At 53.6% G+C, this 17,936-nt stretch overlaps 1 protein-coding gene across 3 annotated transcripts in view; it reads left to right on the top strand.

Moving 5' to 3' along the window:
• AK8 (adenylate kinase 8) overlaps positions 1–17,936 on the top strand; it is a 117,896-nt gene that overhangs the window by 6,328 nt on the left and 93,632 nt on the right. For all 3 annotated transcript variants that reach the window (XM_027614733.2, XM_027614735.2, XM_027614734.2), the window contains exons 3-5: positions 1,594–1,643; positions 3,694–3,807; positions 11,451–11,519. In XM_027614733.2, the coding sequence (XP_027470534.1) occupies positions 1,594–1,643; positions 3,694–3,807; positions 11,451–11,519 (233 nt within the window). The remainder of the gene's footprint in view (positions 1–1,593; positions 1,644–3,693; positions 3,808–11,450; positions 11,520–17,936) is intronic.

Consider the following 17,936-nt stretch of genomic DNA (forward strand, 5'->3'; position numbering starts at 1 on the left):
CTGCCTTGTCCACAGCCCTCCTGCCCCCACATCCCTGATTCACATCACCACCAACGGGAAAGACTTGGGGCTTCCAAGAAGCAAGTTCACACATCACTGGGGCTATGGACCAGGTTTATAAGTGTTTAGAAACGTAGGAAACAACAGTGCTCTGAAGCAATTAGTTGGGGACACATAAAAATCAAAGAAGCAATGGAAAGCCATGACATGTGTCCAGGCTGTCGTGTTCTCGAGGAGAGGGCAGTGCCCCCGTCGGGGACGGGCACAGAGGCTAGCCGCTCCCCTTCTGTTTCCATCTAACGCACTCACCCATGCTCCACCTTGCTTTGCTTGGCAGCATCCCTCCCCGTGCCGAGCAAGGACGAGGTGCTCCATGAGTGAATCAGTGAATCATCTGAAACCTTCCCTCCATGTTTTTCCTGAAAACGAGAAGGTGCTGTGCATCTGGACAAAGGTCTATATTTACACCCACTCAGCCTGGCTGAGTCATTGGTGTGCTGATGATTAAATCATGGGCCAAATGGACACTAGCTCCTTCTCTGGGTCCAGTTCCAAACTAAAAGATCATGTGTGTCCTTTGTCCCCTGCTTGGACGAGGTCCCCTTCCAGTGGCCTGGCAGGAACGGGCTCTGCATATAGATATCAGAGGCTGAAGTAAGTGGGAGTATACACCTGTTCATCGTCCCCTTGGCTCAAGGGTCAGGCCAACAGCGGTGAGGGGATAGTTCTGCTTTCCCAACGTCCGTTCCGTGCTCCTGGTTCCCCGCATTTAGGGGTGGGGGTGCGGCATGGCTCAGTCAAGGTGGCACTCAGAGGAATCAGCATGGATTCATGTTTCCAGACACCACGTTCTGATTCCTGTTTTGACCCAAGATCACAAGCCTTCCAGCGCTTTTCCAAATCTGCTGGTCTGGCCTTTTCCAGTGGGCCAGCACCTACTCAGTTGTCCAGAAGCCGCTTTAGGAATTCTGTGGGGCCAACAACCTTCCCGAGACTTCGAGCCTGAAGTCTCCCATGGAAGCAAGCCATTTGCATAGAAATGCCCACATTTGAAAACAAAGACTTTTCCTATCTGGGGTTTTATAAATCTGGCCTATACATTCCAGGCTTTTCCCCATTATTTCCCTCTGTAAAATGATGGGGAATACAATTTGCTAAATAAAAAAAGCATATATATATATATATATATATATATATATATATATATATATATAAAGCTTGAAAGATCTATTTACATAAAATACAGCTTTATTTGAGAGCGTGTCCCCAAGACAAAGTCCCTGTTTAAAATGCTTTATGGTGTTTGAAATCCCAATTGTTCCTGATATTTATTAGTTTGGCAAATAAGTTACCGTGTCCATGTCCCCTTGGAGACAGAAAAATAAACCATCTCAGTGATCACTTACTTCTCTAAACATAGAGAGTACATTCGATGGTGAGAGCATCTCAGAGCCCCTGGGTTACAAACGACCGTGTCACTAACAGAAAATGAAATCTGGGAGAGGAAGGAGATGAATGCCCCCCGAGCACCGCAGGCCCGGGGGGTTGCTCTGTCATAGCGGGCGGTGACATTCAAATCTTTCTCTTCCACAGTGCCGAAGATTGTGATATTAGGTCCACCCGCCTCGGGGAAAACAACCATAGTAAGTGCATCATATTAAGTGTTGTAATACCGTAATATCTCATTTACCTGCAGAGCTGGAATGAGGCTGCCCCTCAGTGGGTTTTGAACACCACCGAGCTTTGCTTCATTCTTCCCCTCTCCTGCTTCTTAACTTATTTTCTTATTACGAGAAGTGGCATGCACGCTAGTAGAAAACCTAGAAAGCTCAGAACACAAAAGTATCATCCCTCGGCCATCTAGGGGGGAGCATTATTTTGGCAGTTGGGATATACCTTCCAGGGTGTTCTCGGGCTGCACGGACACCATCCTCGCACACGCTTAGTTCACATCCTTAGCATACATTTCTAGAAGCAGAGCAGAGTCGAGAGACTTTTGACACGGACTCTTCAGAATCATTCTTAATGTTTTAATTACGAAATAGTTCAGTCCGAAAGGCATAGAAACTGCACTATAGATATTCACGTACCCGACTCCCAGATTTTACAGAATTTATCATTTGGCCATATTTGCTTTGATGATTCTCTCTCGACTTTAAAGGTACAGCAAATACCTCATCCCACCCCACCCTTCCTTGTCTTTCCTTGGAGACAACCCCAGTCCTGACGCTGATGCGTCTCCTCCTGCTGCAGTTTCAAAACTTGTGAAGTTGTAAGTGTCAAAACTTGTGAAAATTGCAGTCATCTGAGATGGAACTCTGTCTTTTAAGAGCCTGGCTAGTGAACATCAGTTACCTCGTCCTTGATGAGCTGACACTTCGCTTTATTCAGAAAAAGAATTAAGATGGCTGAGCCTTACCCAAGCTGACCTGCATCTGCTTTGCTCTGGTATCATTTATATCCTAGCATTCTGTCTGTCTCTCTGTCCACCCATCTGTCCATCCCTCTATCCTTCTGCTTGTCAGTCTCTAGTTTTTCTATTGTGCTTCTCAGGATCAGGCTGCCAGCTCTCACTCCGGTCTCCTGTTTCACTGTAGAAACCAGGGGCTCCCAAGGCTGGCAGCCAGAAGCATGACCAGGTGCTTTGGAAGATGCAGGTTCTGGACTTCCCTCCAGACCTGCCTGATCAGAATCTCCTGGGGAAAGGCCCAGGGAGCCTGTAGAAGCCGCTCCTGAGGTGGTAGCCTCTGCACTAGACAGACAGGCTTCCAAGCCATATTAAGGCCGAGTCAGGTCACTCAGGGTGAGGGGTCTCCTCGGCAAAGGGCCTTTGTCTTTGAGATGTTCGGCACTCTGGGCCCACTGCGCTTACCCCCAGTTCCAGCTCTGCCCTGGCCTCTGGCGAATTTGCTGTGTAGAGTTCCTGAAGCGTCGTGAACACAGACAACTCTCATCAAGGCCCAGCTTGGCTGGTGTTTGACCTACAAGCCTTTTGGTGAATTCGCTATCCCTGCCTCTGACCGCTGCCTGGGGATACACAGACTCTAATTTTGCAGGAAGATGACACACAGTAAAATCCAGACAGAGCCCTAAAGGGCTGTCATCACTGACATCTGCCAACATGAGCAACAGAGAGAATTAAGGTTCATACTTGCCCTGGGGGACTTAAGGGCCTTCTGACTCATCCTGATGCTGAAATGGTCATCAGTATAATCTTGGCATTAAGAGCATTTTATTGCATTCTTATTCCCTAAAAGGTATTCATCCCTGTAGAGTATACATAGCCATCAACGAATGAAACATTAATTTGGCTAGACCAGGTCATGTCCCGATCTAAGGAAAAATGAACGAGTATGCCTGGGCCCCATGTTTAGGTCCTATCCCTCATTTCCTGTTGTAAACCTTCCGAGGCCCGCAGAGCTGGGACAGGCATGCCCAGGGCGGCTACACACCTGGCCCGTCTGTAGGTTTTCTAGTAGTCACTGGCTGCTGGAAGGAGAGAGGGCATTCAAGTGGCATTCTCGGGCTGGGAGGGACCCTAGGGGCTTGTCCCCCTTGGTGGCCTCCTTCCCCCCGGAAATCATTATGCTTCCAGCCTTTTCTAGTCGAATGTGGAAGGACCTGGGCATTTGAATGGAGTGCCCTCCATTACAGCTTTCCCTAAAATGCACTTGTCCTCTTTCCTCTCTTCAGGCAATGTGGCTGTGCAAACATCTGAGCAGCAATCTCGTCACGGTGGAGAACCTGATAGCCAGAGAATTTTCCTCGCTGGCTGAGGTTGCCGGGAAGCATTATCAGAAAATGAAGGTGGGACTGGCCCTGGGGGCTGGGGGGGGAGGGGTGGCGGGCAGGAAGGTGAGACGGGGTGACAGCTTCCACTGCTCCCCCCTCTCCCCACGCCCCCTGCTAGTTTCCATTTCCTTGTGGATTAAGTGAGGGAGATGCTAGGGTAAGATGAGGTAGAGGCACGGTGTGATGGAAGGGAGGAAACAGTTCTCAGGTAGGGTGCGTCCTGGTGGGGGTGGAGGCGAGGGCTTTGTGGCAGAAAGGATCATTCATAGAGCGAGGAAGCCGCTCTGTGCTGATGGAGTGACCTGGGCTCACTCCTTTCCAGGGTCAGCCCCATCACGTGGGTGCCCAGGGGCAGGGACTCCGTCCACAGATGATGGAGCCCCCATCCAGACGGGCACGGGGTTTAAGGGCAGTCCTCCAGCTGTCTCTGCCATGGAAAGACCAGCATGCTGCACCTTGGGGCTTCCTCCTGCCGTCCGTGGTACTCTGTGGCACTCTGTGGTGCTAGGGCCGCCCTCCCTGTCCCCTCTGTCTCGCTCACACATAGCTGTGGGTGGCATCCCAGGGCATTGGGTGTTCTGTTCCTAAAATTTCACTAACCCCATATTTAAAAATTTTTTTAAATAGGAAATATAGAGCTTGATTATGCTGTTTCTCTTTAATACACACAGAAACTTCGAAATGTTTCTTCATAATCTCCTCTGGACTATAGGCGGATTTCTTAGTCCATTTGGGTGGCAATCACACACTACCACAGACTGGGTGGCTCGGCAGCACAGGATTGATTTGTCCCAGTTATGGGGTCTGGGAGTCTGAGGTCATGCCTCCAGCAGAGGCAGTGTCTGGGGTAGGCCACCTGCTTGCTGTGTCCTCACGTGGTGGAGAGGGCAAGGGCGCTCTCTGGGGTCTCTTTTTTAAGGGCACTAATTAATCCCATTCACTAGGTTTCCGCTCTTATGACTGAATCGCCTCCCCAATCACCCCCAGCACAATACTATCACCTCGAAGGTTAAGATTCAGCATATGCATTTGGGGGACACAGGCATTCAGACCACAGTAGCAGGGACGTGCCCTCTTGGGCATTCTTTATGGAGACTTTGGCTTCCTCCTGTTTGTAAGGGAAGCCGGCTGAGAAGGGTAGGAATCTCTGTGTTTGCTGAGTGCTTTCCAGGCCTCCCTCCTCACCTTGTAAGCTCCATGACTTCTGTGACCTCCATGCACAGTGCGGGCATGCCGGCCTCCCCGGCCTGTGGAGGTTAAGTAACGGCCCAGGGCTCAGGCAGATTCAGGCCTAACCCGGAGCCCGGCCAGCAGTTGAAGTGTGTGTGGGCAGGGGAGGGGGGCCACAGTGGTGCCTGAGGCCCGGATGGATGGAAGCAGCACCTTCCTCCTTGGCTCTGCAGCCAGAATTGGGCACCACCAGGGGCCACTCTCTGCCTCTTTGAGGCTCCTTCATCTTGTATTTCCATCCTGAGGTTTCTCTTCTGTCCTTCTTGGCCTCCACCCTGTTCCCTGCTTCCAACCCCCAACAGAAGCAGTGCCAAGGCCTCAGGGAAGGGGCTCTGCCCAGGCCAGCTGGTCAGGTGTCCCCGGGGCCCGGGCAGCTCTGGTGAAGGGTGGTGGTCTTGGCAAGGCCACCGGGGCACCGACATGGCTGGGAGGGCCCTGGCAGGACGGGGGCAGTTCTCAGGGATGAGGCGTGGGACTCCCAACCCCAGGTTTGCCGGTTACCACAACCTGATGGAAGGAAGACCTCATTCAGCAAGGTCAGCCACTGCCACGGTGCACCGACTCTAAATATGCTCAATCCAGAACACTCCCTGCCCCCCATTGCCTGGTGGGGACTCTCAGGGGGAACAAGTGATGCCCCGCTTGCTCCCCGGCCCTGCAGTCTTGCAAGGAACTGGTGTGTGCTTATGGCTGGGGGGATACCAGCATTCGGGGTGGGAATACGGTTTTAGAAAGAAAGTGGTTATCTCATTTTCAGATAGCTTTTCGGGGCGGGGGAGGCAGGCTTATTTCTAGGGTAAAGATGCTTTTATCAGGTTTATCAAATTCAGCAGAGGGGAGGATTTTAAGGAAATTCCTCCTGGGTTTCATTACGCTAATTATCCGCATATTTCAGACCACATCGAAGTGCTTTCAAGGGTGTCTGGTTGGGGTTCCCTGGTTCGGAAGCACGGGGGAGGGAAGATGAAAGGCAAGGCCATCAGGAGTATGATCAAGGAGTAAAAGGTTCCGAAGAGCCGGCAGGGGTGCACGTCGGGCGGCTGCGTGTGGCCTGGCCACAGGTGGCTGTCGCCAGACATGGCCTCTCGTGAAGGGTCGTCTCTAAATCGCCTGCGGATCTGGAGCCTTTTACAGCTCTTTTTGCAAGTAGCGATAATACCTTCACATCCCTGATCTTCTCCTGCTCATCTCGGCTCTGCCCTCCTACTCGGAATTCTCTTGCGTTGCTGGTGTTAACCAAGACCACCTCATTTTAGGCATTTCCAGACGGTTCCCCAAATACTTCCTTGTCCCCTCCTGCATGCCACGCACTCTTCCTGCAGTGCCATCCATGGGAGACCCAAAGGTGAACTCCTTCTCCTGGCCCCTGGGAACTCCGGGGGAGGTGGGGGTGTCCAAGCTAAGGGGCCCGGAGGCCTCGTGCCGTTGGCAGCTTGGCTAATGCACTCACCCCCCGAAGCATCCTCTGAGCAGTGACTGAGTCCCAGGCACTCGCTCGCGGCTGGAAGAGTGGACGGGCTGCAAGGTTCAGGGGCTCACACTTAGAAAACTCACTAGTCTTTCTTTGGCATCAGGTCTCCCTGAGCAGACACCTTTCTCGTGGTCCTCCAGCCCCTTGCCCACTCTGCCCGGCCTCAGGGCACTCTGGGTGTAACCTCGACAGGGTGTTTCTCGTCTCCTCTCCACCTTGACCAAGGCCACCTTCGTTCTCAGTTTATCCTGTTTTGTCGCGTCTTTTCCCTCATCTGCCCACTCTGATCCGCTCCCTAAGCCCGCCCCATTCGCTGTCACAAACGCTGGGTAGGGGAGCCCTGGGGGCAGCGTGGGGAGCAGGAGGGAGGCCCGCAGGAGCCCAGAGCACAGAAGTAAAGGAGGCTACTGCTGTCAGGTGCCGACCCTGCACTTGTACGAGCCTGAGAGTGAGGGCCTCCTTCGATTCTGGCCCAGGGCTTCTGGAAGCCTAACCCCAGGCCAGGACCCGCTGGAGTTTGGGAAAACCTAGTGCTATGGGTTTCTAACCACATAGGAAGTGGTAGGAAGGAGAAGAGGTTCCCTGGTGAAAGGATATTTCTCTGCAGCAGGAGCTGGGTGTGATTGCTCTGGAATGTTTTAATTTCTAAAGAACTTTATTATTGAATCCCTGCAGGGAGAACACACACTCGAGAAACCACCTGGTCCAGAAGTTCTCAGTCTTTGTGGCACATGAGACTCGCCTGGGCCCTGCCAGACTCAATTAGTCTGAATCCCTGGGAGTGGGGCTGGAGTTTCAGACACTCCCTAGGGAATTCCACTGTGGCCCCGGGCCCCCAACCGCCACTCCCCTTTCCCATTGTGGTTGTTACTCTTACAGCACAATTATCGCCAAATCAGGGTTTCTTGGGCGTGCAGCTGTCGTATGAGGGCACCACAGCCTGTGTTTGTTGAATGAATAAGTGACCCAGGTTCTGAAGGCCGGTCAGGCAGGAAGGAGCCAGAGCTGGGTTCTTTCCAGCTCCAGTGTCATTTACTCCTTTCAGTTCTGTTGACAAAGTTAAAATCTGGTGGAGCCCTGTGCACCCAAGTGCCCAGCTGCCAGGGCCACCATTTTCTTTAACATCCAAGGGAAAGAACTTGTGCCGTCGCATCCTGCCTCCATCTACACACAGGGAGGGAGGGCTCTCCAGTGTCGCTGAGGATTTCTGGGGTTGCCTTGGTCCCATGGTGGCCTCCATCCTCTCCGGCCGTCCCCCCTCCAGCCGTGCCGCTCCATGTCCTCCTGTTCCGTGGCGCTGGAGCCCTCCCGCTGTCTCGTGTCCCCTGCCCGCGACTCCAGGCGGCGGCGTGAACGGGCCTTGCGGAAGGTTCAGGGTTGTGGAGGTTCTGCCTGCGGCCCATGAGGGGGGCCCATAAGCCCGAGGACCATTCTCCCTGTAAAGTCCATCGGCCTTTCCCACTGCAGGGTCTCTTCCGGGCCCCCCCCCCCCCCCCCGTGGGCCTGTTGCATGGCACGTGGTCAAGGGCGTGCCCTTCCTTCAAGGCCTCCTCTCCCATTCTCTCCCTCCTGCTGCCGCCTGTTGCCCGGGCCCTGCCTTTTCAGCACCGTGTGAGTGCCTTCCATCCAGACCTGCTCTGACAATCCTGGACACAGTAGGAACTTGGAAATGAGAGTTGTCTTTAAAGATTCTCTGACCAGTTCTTAAGTGAGCTCAAGTCCAAGTTCGGGCTCCCCACCCCCACCAGCAGCGCGTCTAGGAGGAAGAGGCCGGGCTGGGCAGACCAGATCTCAACTGTTGCCCTCCCGACTCTGCTCCAGGTGGAAAGTCATACTGTAGATTAAAACGCCCTCTGCCTCTTGAGCAAGCGCCGCCCAAGGTGACACAGGGACAGTAGGGGCCCTGAGAGTGGGGCCTGGTGATGGGACCGCGCCAGCTTGTGTCATCCCAGTGAGGAAGCCCAGGTGTAAGAAGTGAAGGCAGGTGCCCCAGGGGGCAGAGCCAGGGTTCCACCTGCCACCATCCCTGGCTGCCTATGCACAGAAGCAAACCAGCGGGCCACTCAGTGGCAGACGGCACCTCCGAGGTCGGCAGATCAGTGGGCGTTGGGAGCTGGCCGGAGAAGAAAGGTCCACACAAGAGCCGATGCAGCCGATTCTGCCCTTGATGAGAAGAAAGCAGGGAGACGAGAGGCCAGGGCCCTGCATCTGATCTGGGCCTTCTCTGTGACCAGTGGGGGTGTCACGGGGCTTTAGCAGTTTGTCCCTGATTCTCCCCACAAAGCCAGGCCTTGGGGGGCTGGGGTGGGAGAGCATGGCGGAGCTCTGGGAGGAGGGAGCCTGATTCCTACAAAGACAGTTTGGCAGGACTCTGAGAGGCGCCCCTGGAAGCCCCGCTGCTGACGTGACACATCAAAGCTGGCAGTGAGACAGCGCCAAGGCGGGGAGCAGCGGGGGGCACCCGGGATGGGCTGTGCTCAAAGTCATGGGCCTGTCCCCTGCCAGGCAGGCCCCCGGCGGGTGCTGTACCCCACCTGGACCTGTCTCCTTTCAACCCGTGTTCTTTGACTGGCTTGCACCTCCCCTACCCCCATCTCCTCCTCCACCTCCACCCCTGCCCGTCCCAAGACCTGTCTGAATGCTGCCTCCTGAATGGGTGTTATCAGGGACAGGAGACTAATCTCAAAGGGAAATGGGCCTCAGGATGGAAGCTGGCTCTGCCTGGGGTCAGGAGGGGACATGAGGGGACAGGAAAGAGCTGCTCCCTGTTGACCCCTTCCCTCACCAGCTGGGGGAAGTTTCCCAGGAGAGCTGGGAGGATAGGGCTGGGGCAGAAAGGCACCCTCCCATGTGGGGGAGGGCTCTTGGGTGCTTGAGTTTTGCTTCTAAGACAGGAGTTCTCCAGGTGTACTCCCCGGACCAGCAGCCTCAGCATCCCTACCTCGAGAGATCAGGAGGATCCGAGCGCACAGGAGCTGAGCCCCCTTGGGGACTGTTCCCCCACCCCCAGCTTCTCTGCCTGTGCCAGTGCCCTGTTCCCTGTCTCTGAATTGCTCTGTGGGGGAGCTGACCTAAGCCCATTCACTGAGACATGGCAAACATCCATAGTTAGAAGTGGTTGAGCACCCTCTGTTCCCCACACCCTCGCTGTCAGGACATAACAGATGTGAGGCATGGACACATTCTGCCACGTGCACCATTTCTCAGCCAGCCCGGACAGGGCACGGCCTGTTGGAGAGGCTCTGGTGTCCCGGCTCTGTCTCTCTAGGTGCTCCGACAGCCCTCCAGGCGGACATGACAGCATTCCCGAGGCAGGATCTGGTCTCCAAACCCTTACAGATGCTGGCTCTAGGATGAAAGATCCAGACTCTTCTCCAGTGTCACTAAAATGTCACCAGGGCCACCACTAGCCCTAAGGATACTTCGGGAAATTGCCCCGCCCCCCGCCACCAGGCTGACATGGTCCCACTCTGGGGTCCCCAGCCTGGGAAAAAGAGCGTAAGGTAGATTTCTTGCCACCTGGACCCGACACCTCTGTGTGCATCCAGTGCACACCCAAGGACCCTCATCTGCACCTCGCAGGAGCCCCTCCCCTCCTGGGGGCTGGTTCAGCCCTGACATAGCTGGGGATGTGCTGTCCGGGGCTGGCCTGGGAGTCTGCTTTGGCCAAGCATTGGGGTGTTTATGGAGAAGCACCAGCTTTTAGTGATCTTAGGTCAAGGGAACATGAGGGAGTGGGTTTTCCAGGCATCAGCTCTGGGGCATTCAAGGTTTTGTTAGAAAAATAAGACTTGAAAATTAGGATGTTGATTCTGGCCAGAGAAAGTTCAGAAGAGAGACAGAAGGTCGGCCATCCTTAACTTCCTATCTGCGCACCGCTCCCCCAACCCCACCTGCCTTTGCTGGGCCCAGGGAGAGCAGAGTGCTGAAGAGGCGGGGCTCTGGCTGCCCTGCATGGGTTCAGGTTCTGCCTCTGCTCCTCCCTGCTCCTATAACCCAGGGGAGGGGCTTCACCTCTCTGAGACTCAGTGTCTTTATCTGTAAAAAGGTGATAAAAATAGTACAGATTGTCCAGAGTTGTAAACATCGAATAATGTAGCTGGGCACAGTGCCCAGCACAAAGGGTATAATCAACAGGTCATTATTACTATTTATTGAATGTGTTCAGGAACATGAAGTTTCATTAACTCATCAGCTGGCAAGGGCATCCTATTTCCTTGGCGCTGACTTGAGGCTGGGGCAGAGGTGCGCTGGCCAATATTTAACAACCAGCTCTCTGGGGAAAAAAAGCCCATCTTTGCAGCATTCGCCCATTTCCGTGGTGTAAGTACTCCTACCATGGCTGATTTCAAGCTACCACCGTGAGGTCTCTGAGAGCCGAGTTGGGAAGAGATGGGCATCATGGCCCCCTCCTGCACACTGTCTGGGGTACAAAGATAGTAAGACTCGGTCCCTTCCCTCCAGGAACTTTGAGACTTCCTGGGGAGTTGGACATGTGAGCAGACCCCTGGAAGGCCTTGTGGTTAGAGCAATAACAGAGTTCGCCATTGAGGATTATGGCGACCCCCAGCCAAGCCTGGGGAGGGTCAAGGAGGGCTGCCTGCAGGCGGTGGCGCTTGGGCCAAGGCTCTGAGGGAGCGTGGAGTCACTCAGGAGGGGTGAGGGGAGCATCTGGGCGGGGGCACAGGATAAGCAAGTGTGGAGGTCGGTGTGCACGTGTGGTGGGGAGCTGTCAAAGGGGTGGTTGGTGTAGAATGAAGCTCAGGGTAGGGGTGGGGGCTGCAAGGTGGGCCCTGGCTTTACAGAGGCCCCTGGACATCAGTCAGGGCCTGGGAAACCTTTGTGTCCACACAGCCAGCTCCTCAGTGCTCAACCGAGCCCCCTGGCCTGCCAGTTACGTGTCCTTTTTGGCTCAGTATGCGAGTTGGGACCCTCATTCATGTCGTCTTTCCTTTAGAAACTGTCCAGCACACAGCTCATCAAACTGATTCAAGAACGCCTGAAGGAGGGTGACTGCGTCAGGCAGGTAAGATCCCCTGTGCGCGGCAGCTCAGGGGCTCCCAGGGAGAGGGGCTCTGTCACCAGATAAAGGGAGGGTGAGGGGCGTGGGTTCAGGTCCTAGCACGGAACCTGCAGAAAAGGAGAAAACAGACAAACCAGATCTCAGTGAAGTTCAGTCTGTGGACATGGATTTCACCTTGGATGGAGCCAAATAACCAGGTGGAATCTGGGGTATCCATCAGGATCCCAGGACAAAGCTGGCCTGTCCCAAGGGGTGACAGGAGAGCCTTTAAGGAAAGGGTGGTTGTGGAAGTGGGGGGTAGTTGAGGCAACGCATAAGCACTGCTGAAGCACCTGAGACCAGCCCCACAGGGAGCTGGACACTCCTGGACCTGGAGGGGCAGAGGGAGAACTGGGGGGTACCCCAAACTCTCCTCTGCCATCCTCTGATCTCCTGCCATCACCCCGTTTGGCCAGACCCAATGAAGCCAGAGGGCAGTGTGTCCAGGTGAGGCAGTCCATTTGTGGAGGTCAGCCTCCTGGGGCACGGAGGGGGATGGAGGGGCAGAAAGCAGGCAACGGGAACCATGGGCACCCTGGGAGGGCTTTAGACGCACGGACTCCTTGGATCCTCAGAGGAACTCCGTTGGGTGGACCCCATGACTCCCTGATTTTACAGATGAGGAGACAGAGTTGGCTGTGCGATTTCCAAATATCTTCTCCTAGTCCACAGCTCGTCTTGGTGTCCTCAGATCAGTGGCTTTCACAGAGCAAACAGTTTTAATTTTAATGCAGTCCTATTTATCAATGATTTGAACATTTTAAAAGTATTCCATTTTCATTTATCTCTTGTGGGTTTTTTTTAAAGATTTTATTTATTTATTTGAGGGAGAGACTGAGAGAGAGAGAGAGAGAGCATGAGAGGGGGGGAGGGTCCGAGGGAGAAGCAGACTCCCCGCCGAGCAGGGAGCCCGATGCGGGGCTCGATCCCGGGACTCCAGGACCATGACCTGAGCCGAAGGCAGTCGCTCAACCACCTGAGCCACCCAGGCGCCCTATCTCTTGTGTTTTTAACGATATTTCTGTATAGCTTTTTCAAGCTATGATCTAGTAATAACGGTATACAGACTTACCTTTTCTCAGTCTGCTCAGAGTCACTTCTGTGCCATCTGGAGCAGGATGTCCAGTAGAGCCCCCTCCCCTCCTTGAGTGTATGTCCGCCCTGTGTCTCACTGTGTGTGGACACTGAAAACCCTGGCAGGCAGCCTTACCAGCTTTGCTCTTGCTCATCAAACCTATTTTAAAGAGCTCAAGGAGAACCATCTGTTCTGTTTATCCAGGCATTTCCATTTCTGATGATCGCTCTTCGTTCACGACGCTGTGCACGGCCCCTTCTATCTGGAACTCTGGGCAGCTCTGACCCCAGTGAACTCTCACAGAATGTCTTTATTGCCTTCATTCTTGAAGCATATTTGTCCCTGGATTCAGAATTCTAGATCCCCAGCTCGCTCTTCTTACACATCGGTGTCCCACTTCCTTCCGGTCCATGTGATGTCTGGCAGAAGGGCAGCTGCCCAGACTCCTGCCCAAGTAGCGCGTCCCTTTCCCCCCTGGCTTCCTCTGACACTGTTCTCCCTGTTCTCAGTTTCCAGCAGTTTAATCACCATACGTGATTCATTCGGATTTATTCTTTTGGGGGTTTGTTGAGTTCCTTGAATTTGTAAGTTTACATTTTTCTCCAAACTTGGGCAGTTTTTGGCCATTATTTCCTTCTGCGCCGTTCTCTCCCCCGTGTCCTGAGCCTCCAGGGCTGTGAGCACTAGCTCTGTGGTTCCCTCCATGGTCGCTGAGGCCCCATCCTCTGTTTCTTTCCCCTCTGTCGTGGATCGGATGAGGTGCACTGAAGCGTCTTGAGGCTCACTGAGGCCTTCCTTTCCCGTCTCCATTCTCCTGTTGGGCCCATCCAGGGAGCTTTTAATTTGGATTGCTGTTTCTCAGTGTTCAAAATTCCACTTGGTTCTTCTTGCTGTCTTCTGTTTGTGAGACTTTCTATTTGTCCGTGCATTTACTTGTTTGAGCTCCGTTGTTATTACTATGTCTTAATACCAACTCTGGTGGCTCAGTCGGTTGAGCATCCAAGTCTTGATCTCAGCTCAAGTCTTGATCTCAGGGTCATGAGTTCGAGCCCTGCATTGAGCTCCACACTGGGCGTGGAGCCTGCTTAAAAAACAGAACAAAACAACAGCTGCTTCAGAGTCTTTGGTAACTCCAACAACTGAGTCACGTCAGTGGTCACATCTGAGGTCTTTTACCATGTGAGCTGAGATTTTTCCCGGCAGTCCTTGTGTTGCATGATTTTGTATCCCAGACATTTTTCATCTTGTTGTGAGACTCCAACCTTGTGTAAATCCTATGGTGGATGTTGGTATTGTTGTCTTTGCAGACCACTGATTCATTTGGGCTCGGGCTGCAAGTTCCAGCCACCTTCTCTGTGTTGTGGTTCCCATCTTGCTTCTGTCTTCAAAGCCTTTGCAAGTTCTGTGCGGTGCTCCGCAGCTCTGTGCTGTGTGCGCCGCTCAGCGGGGCCTGGGCAGCAGTCTGTGCTCTGCTTCCTCTCTCAGTGTCTTTAGAAAGTTGTCTGGGTCACACCCTTGTACGCACAACTTGGGGGGAGCCCACGAGTCCATAACAGTTTCATTTGGTTGCTGGCCTGAGCTGCCCTCTCTGCCATTTCCATGGTAACCTCCAGTTCCCAGGTGCTCCTCTTTTTGGTCCTCGGGCCAGAAAGCTGGGACTTTGTTTCCCGCTCTGTCACAGGCTTCCTGAGCCTGGGGCCGTGTGGCAGGAGGGCAGAGAGAGGAGAAATGAATGGGGCTTTGCTCCATTCTCTGGGGACTGCAGGGGAGGGGCCCCTTGTCCCCTCAGAGCTGCCGGCACCTGCGGGCACCCTGTGTCGCTGGTGCTGCACCATGGTGGCCCGAAGCTAGGATACGAGAAAAACTCACGGAGATCTCCCCCACCGTCTGACTGGAGGAGTGCCCTCTCCCGCTGCGTGAGCCGGACATGAGGGCCCCTCCTGGGCCTCTCTCGGTCCCCACCTGTCACCCACTGTCAGGTCTCAAGGCTGCCTGAAGCCCAGGCCGGGGCTGCTGGCTTGGTGGTATTTTGAATTCTGGTCTTCTTTCCTAATTCACCTACTACTGTGTACTTTTCTTTTTTTTTTTTTTTTTTTAAGATTTTATTTATTTATTTATTTGAGAGAGAGAGCACATGAGAGGGGTGAGGGTCAGAGGGAGAAGCAGACTCCCTGCTGAGCAGGGAGCCCGATGCGGGACTCGATCCCGGGACTCCAGGATCATGACCTGAGCCGAAGGCAGTCGCTTAACCAACTGAGCCACCCAGGCGCCCCTACTGTATACTTTTCTGATTCCTCACGTGGCTGCCCCGTTCCTGCTGCCCCCGCATTCGAGCTGCTTTCCGTGGGAATGAGAAGGGTGGACTGTGCCCACTGTGTGTTCCTGCCCAGAACCACAGCCTGTGTGCTTACATTGTTTTAATATTCACCTACGTGTCCACGTACACACTCTCCCTCTCTCTTGCTTAAAATTCATCGAGAGGCCCAAATCTGGGAAGATCCCCAGGCATCTCTCCAGAGTGCTGGTGAACAAGTAGCTATTCTCGCAGGCTCGGGCGTCACCGTCCTCAGCCCTGTGAGTCTAAATCACAGGAGAGCCACAGATCAACCGTGGTCTGGGTTTCAGAGTCTGGTCTAAACAGTGTGTTTTCCTTCGACCTCGGGTTGGGTTCACGGTGAGATGATAGTCTCCCACTGCCCAGCACAGGCCGGTGCCCAAAGTGCAGAAGCCGTTCTAAATTGGGGGTAGGCAAATGTTCTGTCAAGGCCAGAGAGTAACTGTCCTAGGCTTTGTGGGCCATATGGTTTCATGTTGCAGCTACTCAACTGTGATGTAACATGAAAGCAGCCATCACAGTGCATAGATGAAAGGGCATGGTTTGTCCCAATAAAACTTTATTTACTCAAATAGGCAGCAGGCCAGATTAGGCCCAGGAGCCATAGTTTCCTGAGCCCTGTTCTAAAGGATACTTCCATGTGGTCATACAAACACTTCTGCCCTTTCTCTTCAGTTCTGAATAAAAAACCAACTTCCCCCCTCGCTCACCACGGACCCCACCCCACATTCCCTCAGTTCCCCAGGCTCCCTATCCACTGTCCCGCCGATCTAGCCCGTCCTCTGGGATGGGGGCAGTGAGGTTTAGGGGTCATGTGGCCCAGTGAGCCAGGAGGAACTAAGGTCCTATAGGAGGAAAGTGAGGCAGGGCTTGGGCTCCATGTCCAGCCTGGAGGGGGGAGCCCTCACTCCTCCAGACCCAATTCCCACTCCCACCCCCAGCCCCTTGGGTTAAGTCTCAACAGAGGCCAGCCTCAACGTCTCCTTCCCAATAGGCCTGGGGCAGCCCTTTCTTGACCCAGTCCCTGTCCAGGTGCCAACCTGCTGCCCTCTGTCTAGGATCTCCCTCCTGTCCCACTCCCAGTGAAATAAAGCCTCCTATCCCCACTCCCACCCCCACGTACAGAAAGCAAACTTCCACCTTCTAGCAGTGTTAGAAGAAAGGCCACTGAGCCATAGTCTCATTTTACGTCTTGTTGCCCATTCCCAAGCCCACCCCGCCCCCAGATGAGTGCCTGTTACAGGCACTGCATGGTCCTTGCTGCTGGGACCCTTCCCCTCTTGCCTCAGCCCCCCACAAGCAAGGTGGTCCCTTGGCCTTGAACTTACCACCTGCAGTGGGAGACAGCCTTGCATGGCCAAAGCAGGACCAGCTGTGAGAAGGGCCATGAGGGCCACTAACCAAGCCGGGAGAGCCAGGTTGTTCCAGAAGCCTCCAGAGATGGGGCTGGGGTGGTCTGTGGAGGGGCTCTCTTGGGTGGAGGGGATGGCAGGCAGAATGAGGCTCGGCCCCCCTCCATACTCAGTTCAACCAACCTGTGATCAACTCTTCTTAAAACTGGCCCATCAATCGATCACCCTTTTGAAGGTTTCCTCGCAGTGCTGGTCCCATTTGGCCAAATATCAGGTGTTACTCCTTTGGCATGAGTGTACCCAAGTCACCCAGACTGGAACCTGCCAGCAAGATGGGGCTACATTTAAAGGCAGAACCAGGGGGCACCTGGCTGATGCAGTAGAGCGCGTGACTTTTGATCTCGGGGTCATGAGTTTGAGCCCCATGTTGGGTGTAGAGAGTACTTAAAAATAAAATCTTAAAAAAAAAAAAAAGAAAAGGCAGAGCTGGATGGACACAGCGCTCCTCACATGTGAGGCAAACTCAGTGTGCTGAGAGTTCCTGTTGTTCCACCAGCACCAGGACTGTCGGCGTCGTTAGCTGTGGCTCTCAACACAGTAACTCTTCACTTCCTGCCCCAGGACTCTCACTTGCCCTGAGGATTGTGGGCTACTCACCCACACCCTGGCCAAGCCGCTGTCCCAGTGGGGGTGGCTCCATGCTCCGTCTGGCAGGATCTCCCCACGCTTAGTTCAGATTTCCTTTTAAGATGCTTACGATAACCAAACCACCTCATGATCCAGGAGCTCAAGCCGGAACTGCCATATCCTGGCTGTTCTGCTCACAGGTCAAGTGTTGGCCTTCACTGGCTACCTCGGTGCAGGAGAGGCCCAGAGCTGCAGCCCAGCTGACGAGGGAAACAAGAAAGGCACGGGTCCTCCAGGCAGGTGGGCGAACCCAGCCTCTCCACTCAGACCCTCCGCTTGGCTTTGGGCCAGGCTTTACCCATCCTTCCATGACCCAATCTTAAGACATACAGAACGGTGTTATTTTGTGTAAGTGATTTTCATAAGTTACTGCATGTTTCTGGTGTGTAAGCATTCAACCTGGAATTCAGAGGCGTGGCCTCATGGGGTTGGGCCACTGGGCGCGTTCCGTGAGGGAGAGACACTGCCTGGAACTCATGCCTCAGAGATCCAGGCACTAGATCCAGACACAGGATCCAGCTGGACTGGGCTGGTTTGTTCATGTAATTTTTTTAAATCTCTGTGAGTCACTAAGTCATGGTTTCTGGGGTAAAGATGGTGGTTCTCTCCGTGATTTCAACTAGACGTCCCAAACTTGCCCTCGGTGACCTAGAATAGTCTCTGAAACATGCATTTAGCTGGTATAAACCTTCTTGAGCTTATCTAAAAGTTTGGTCCACTCAGCCTCTCTGCACAATGCACCTGCGGTGTGAACAGTGTGAGACCAGGCATCCCCAGTCCTTGCCAACAGCTACCACCATCATCAAGATGGTAATAATATTTATTATTAGTGTTATTAGTGAGTTATATTATAAGTGATATTATTACTAGTTATATTGTACTGTATGACTCTATTGTATGTTATAATTAATACTCTTGGTTGATTTAATTCT

This window comes from Zalophus californianus, chromosome 13 (assembly GCF_009762305.2).
Source record: "Zalophus californianus isolate mZalCal1 chromosome 13, mZalCal1.pri.v2, whole genome shotgun sequence".
Taxonomy (NCBI): Eukaryota; Metazoa; Chordata; class Mammalia; order Carnivora; family Otariidae; genus Zalophus; species Zalophus californianus.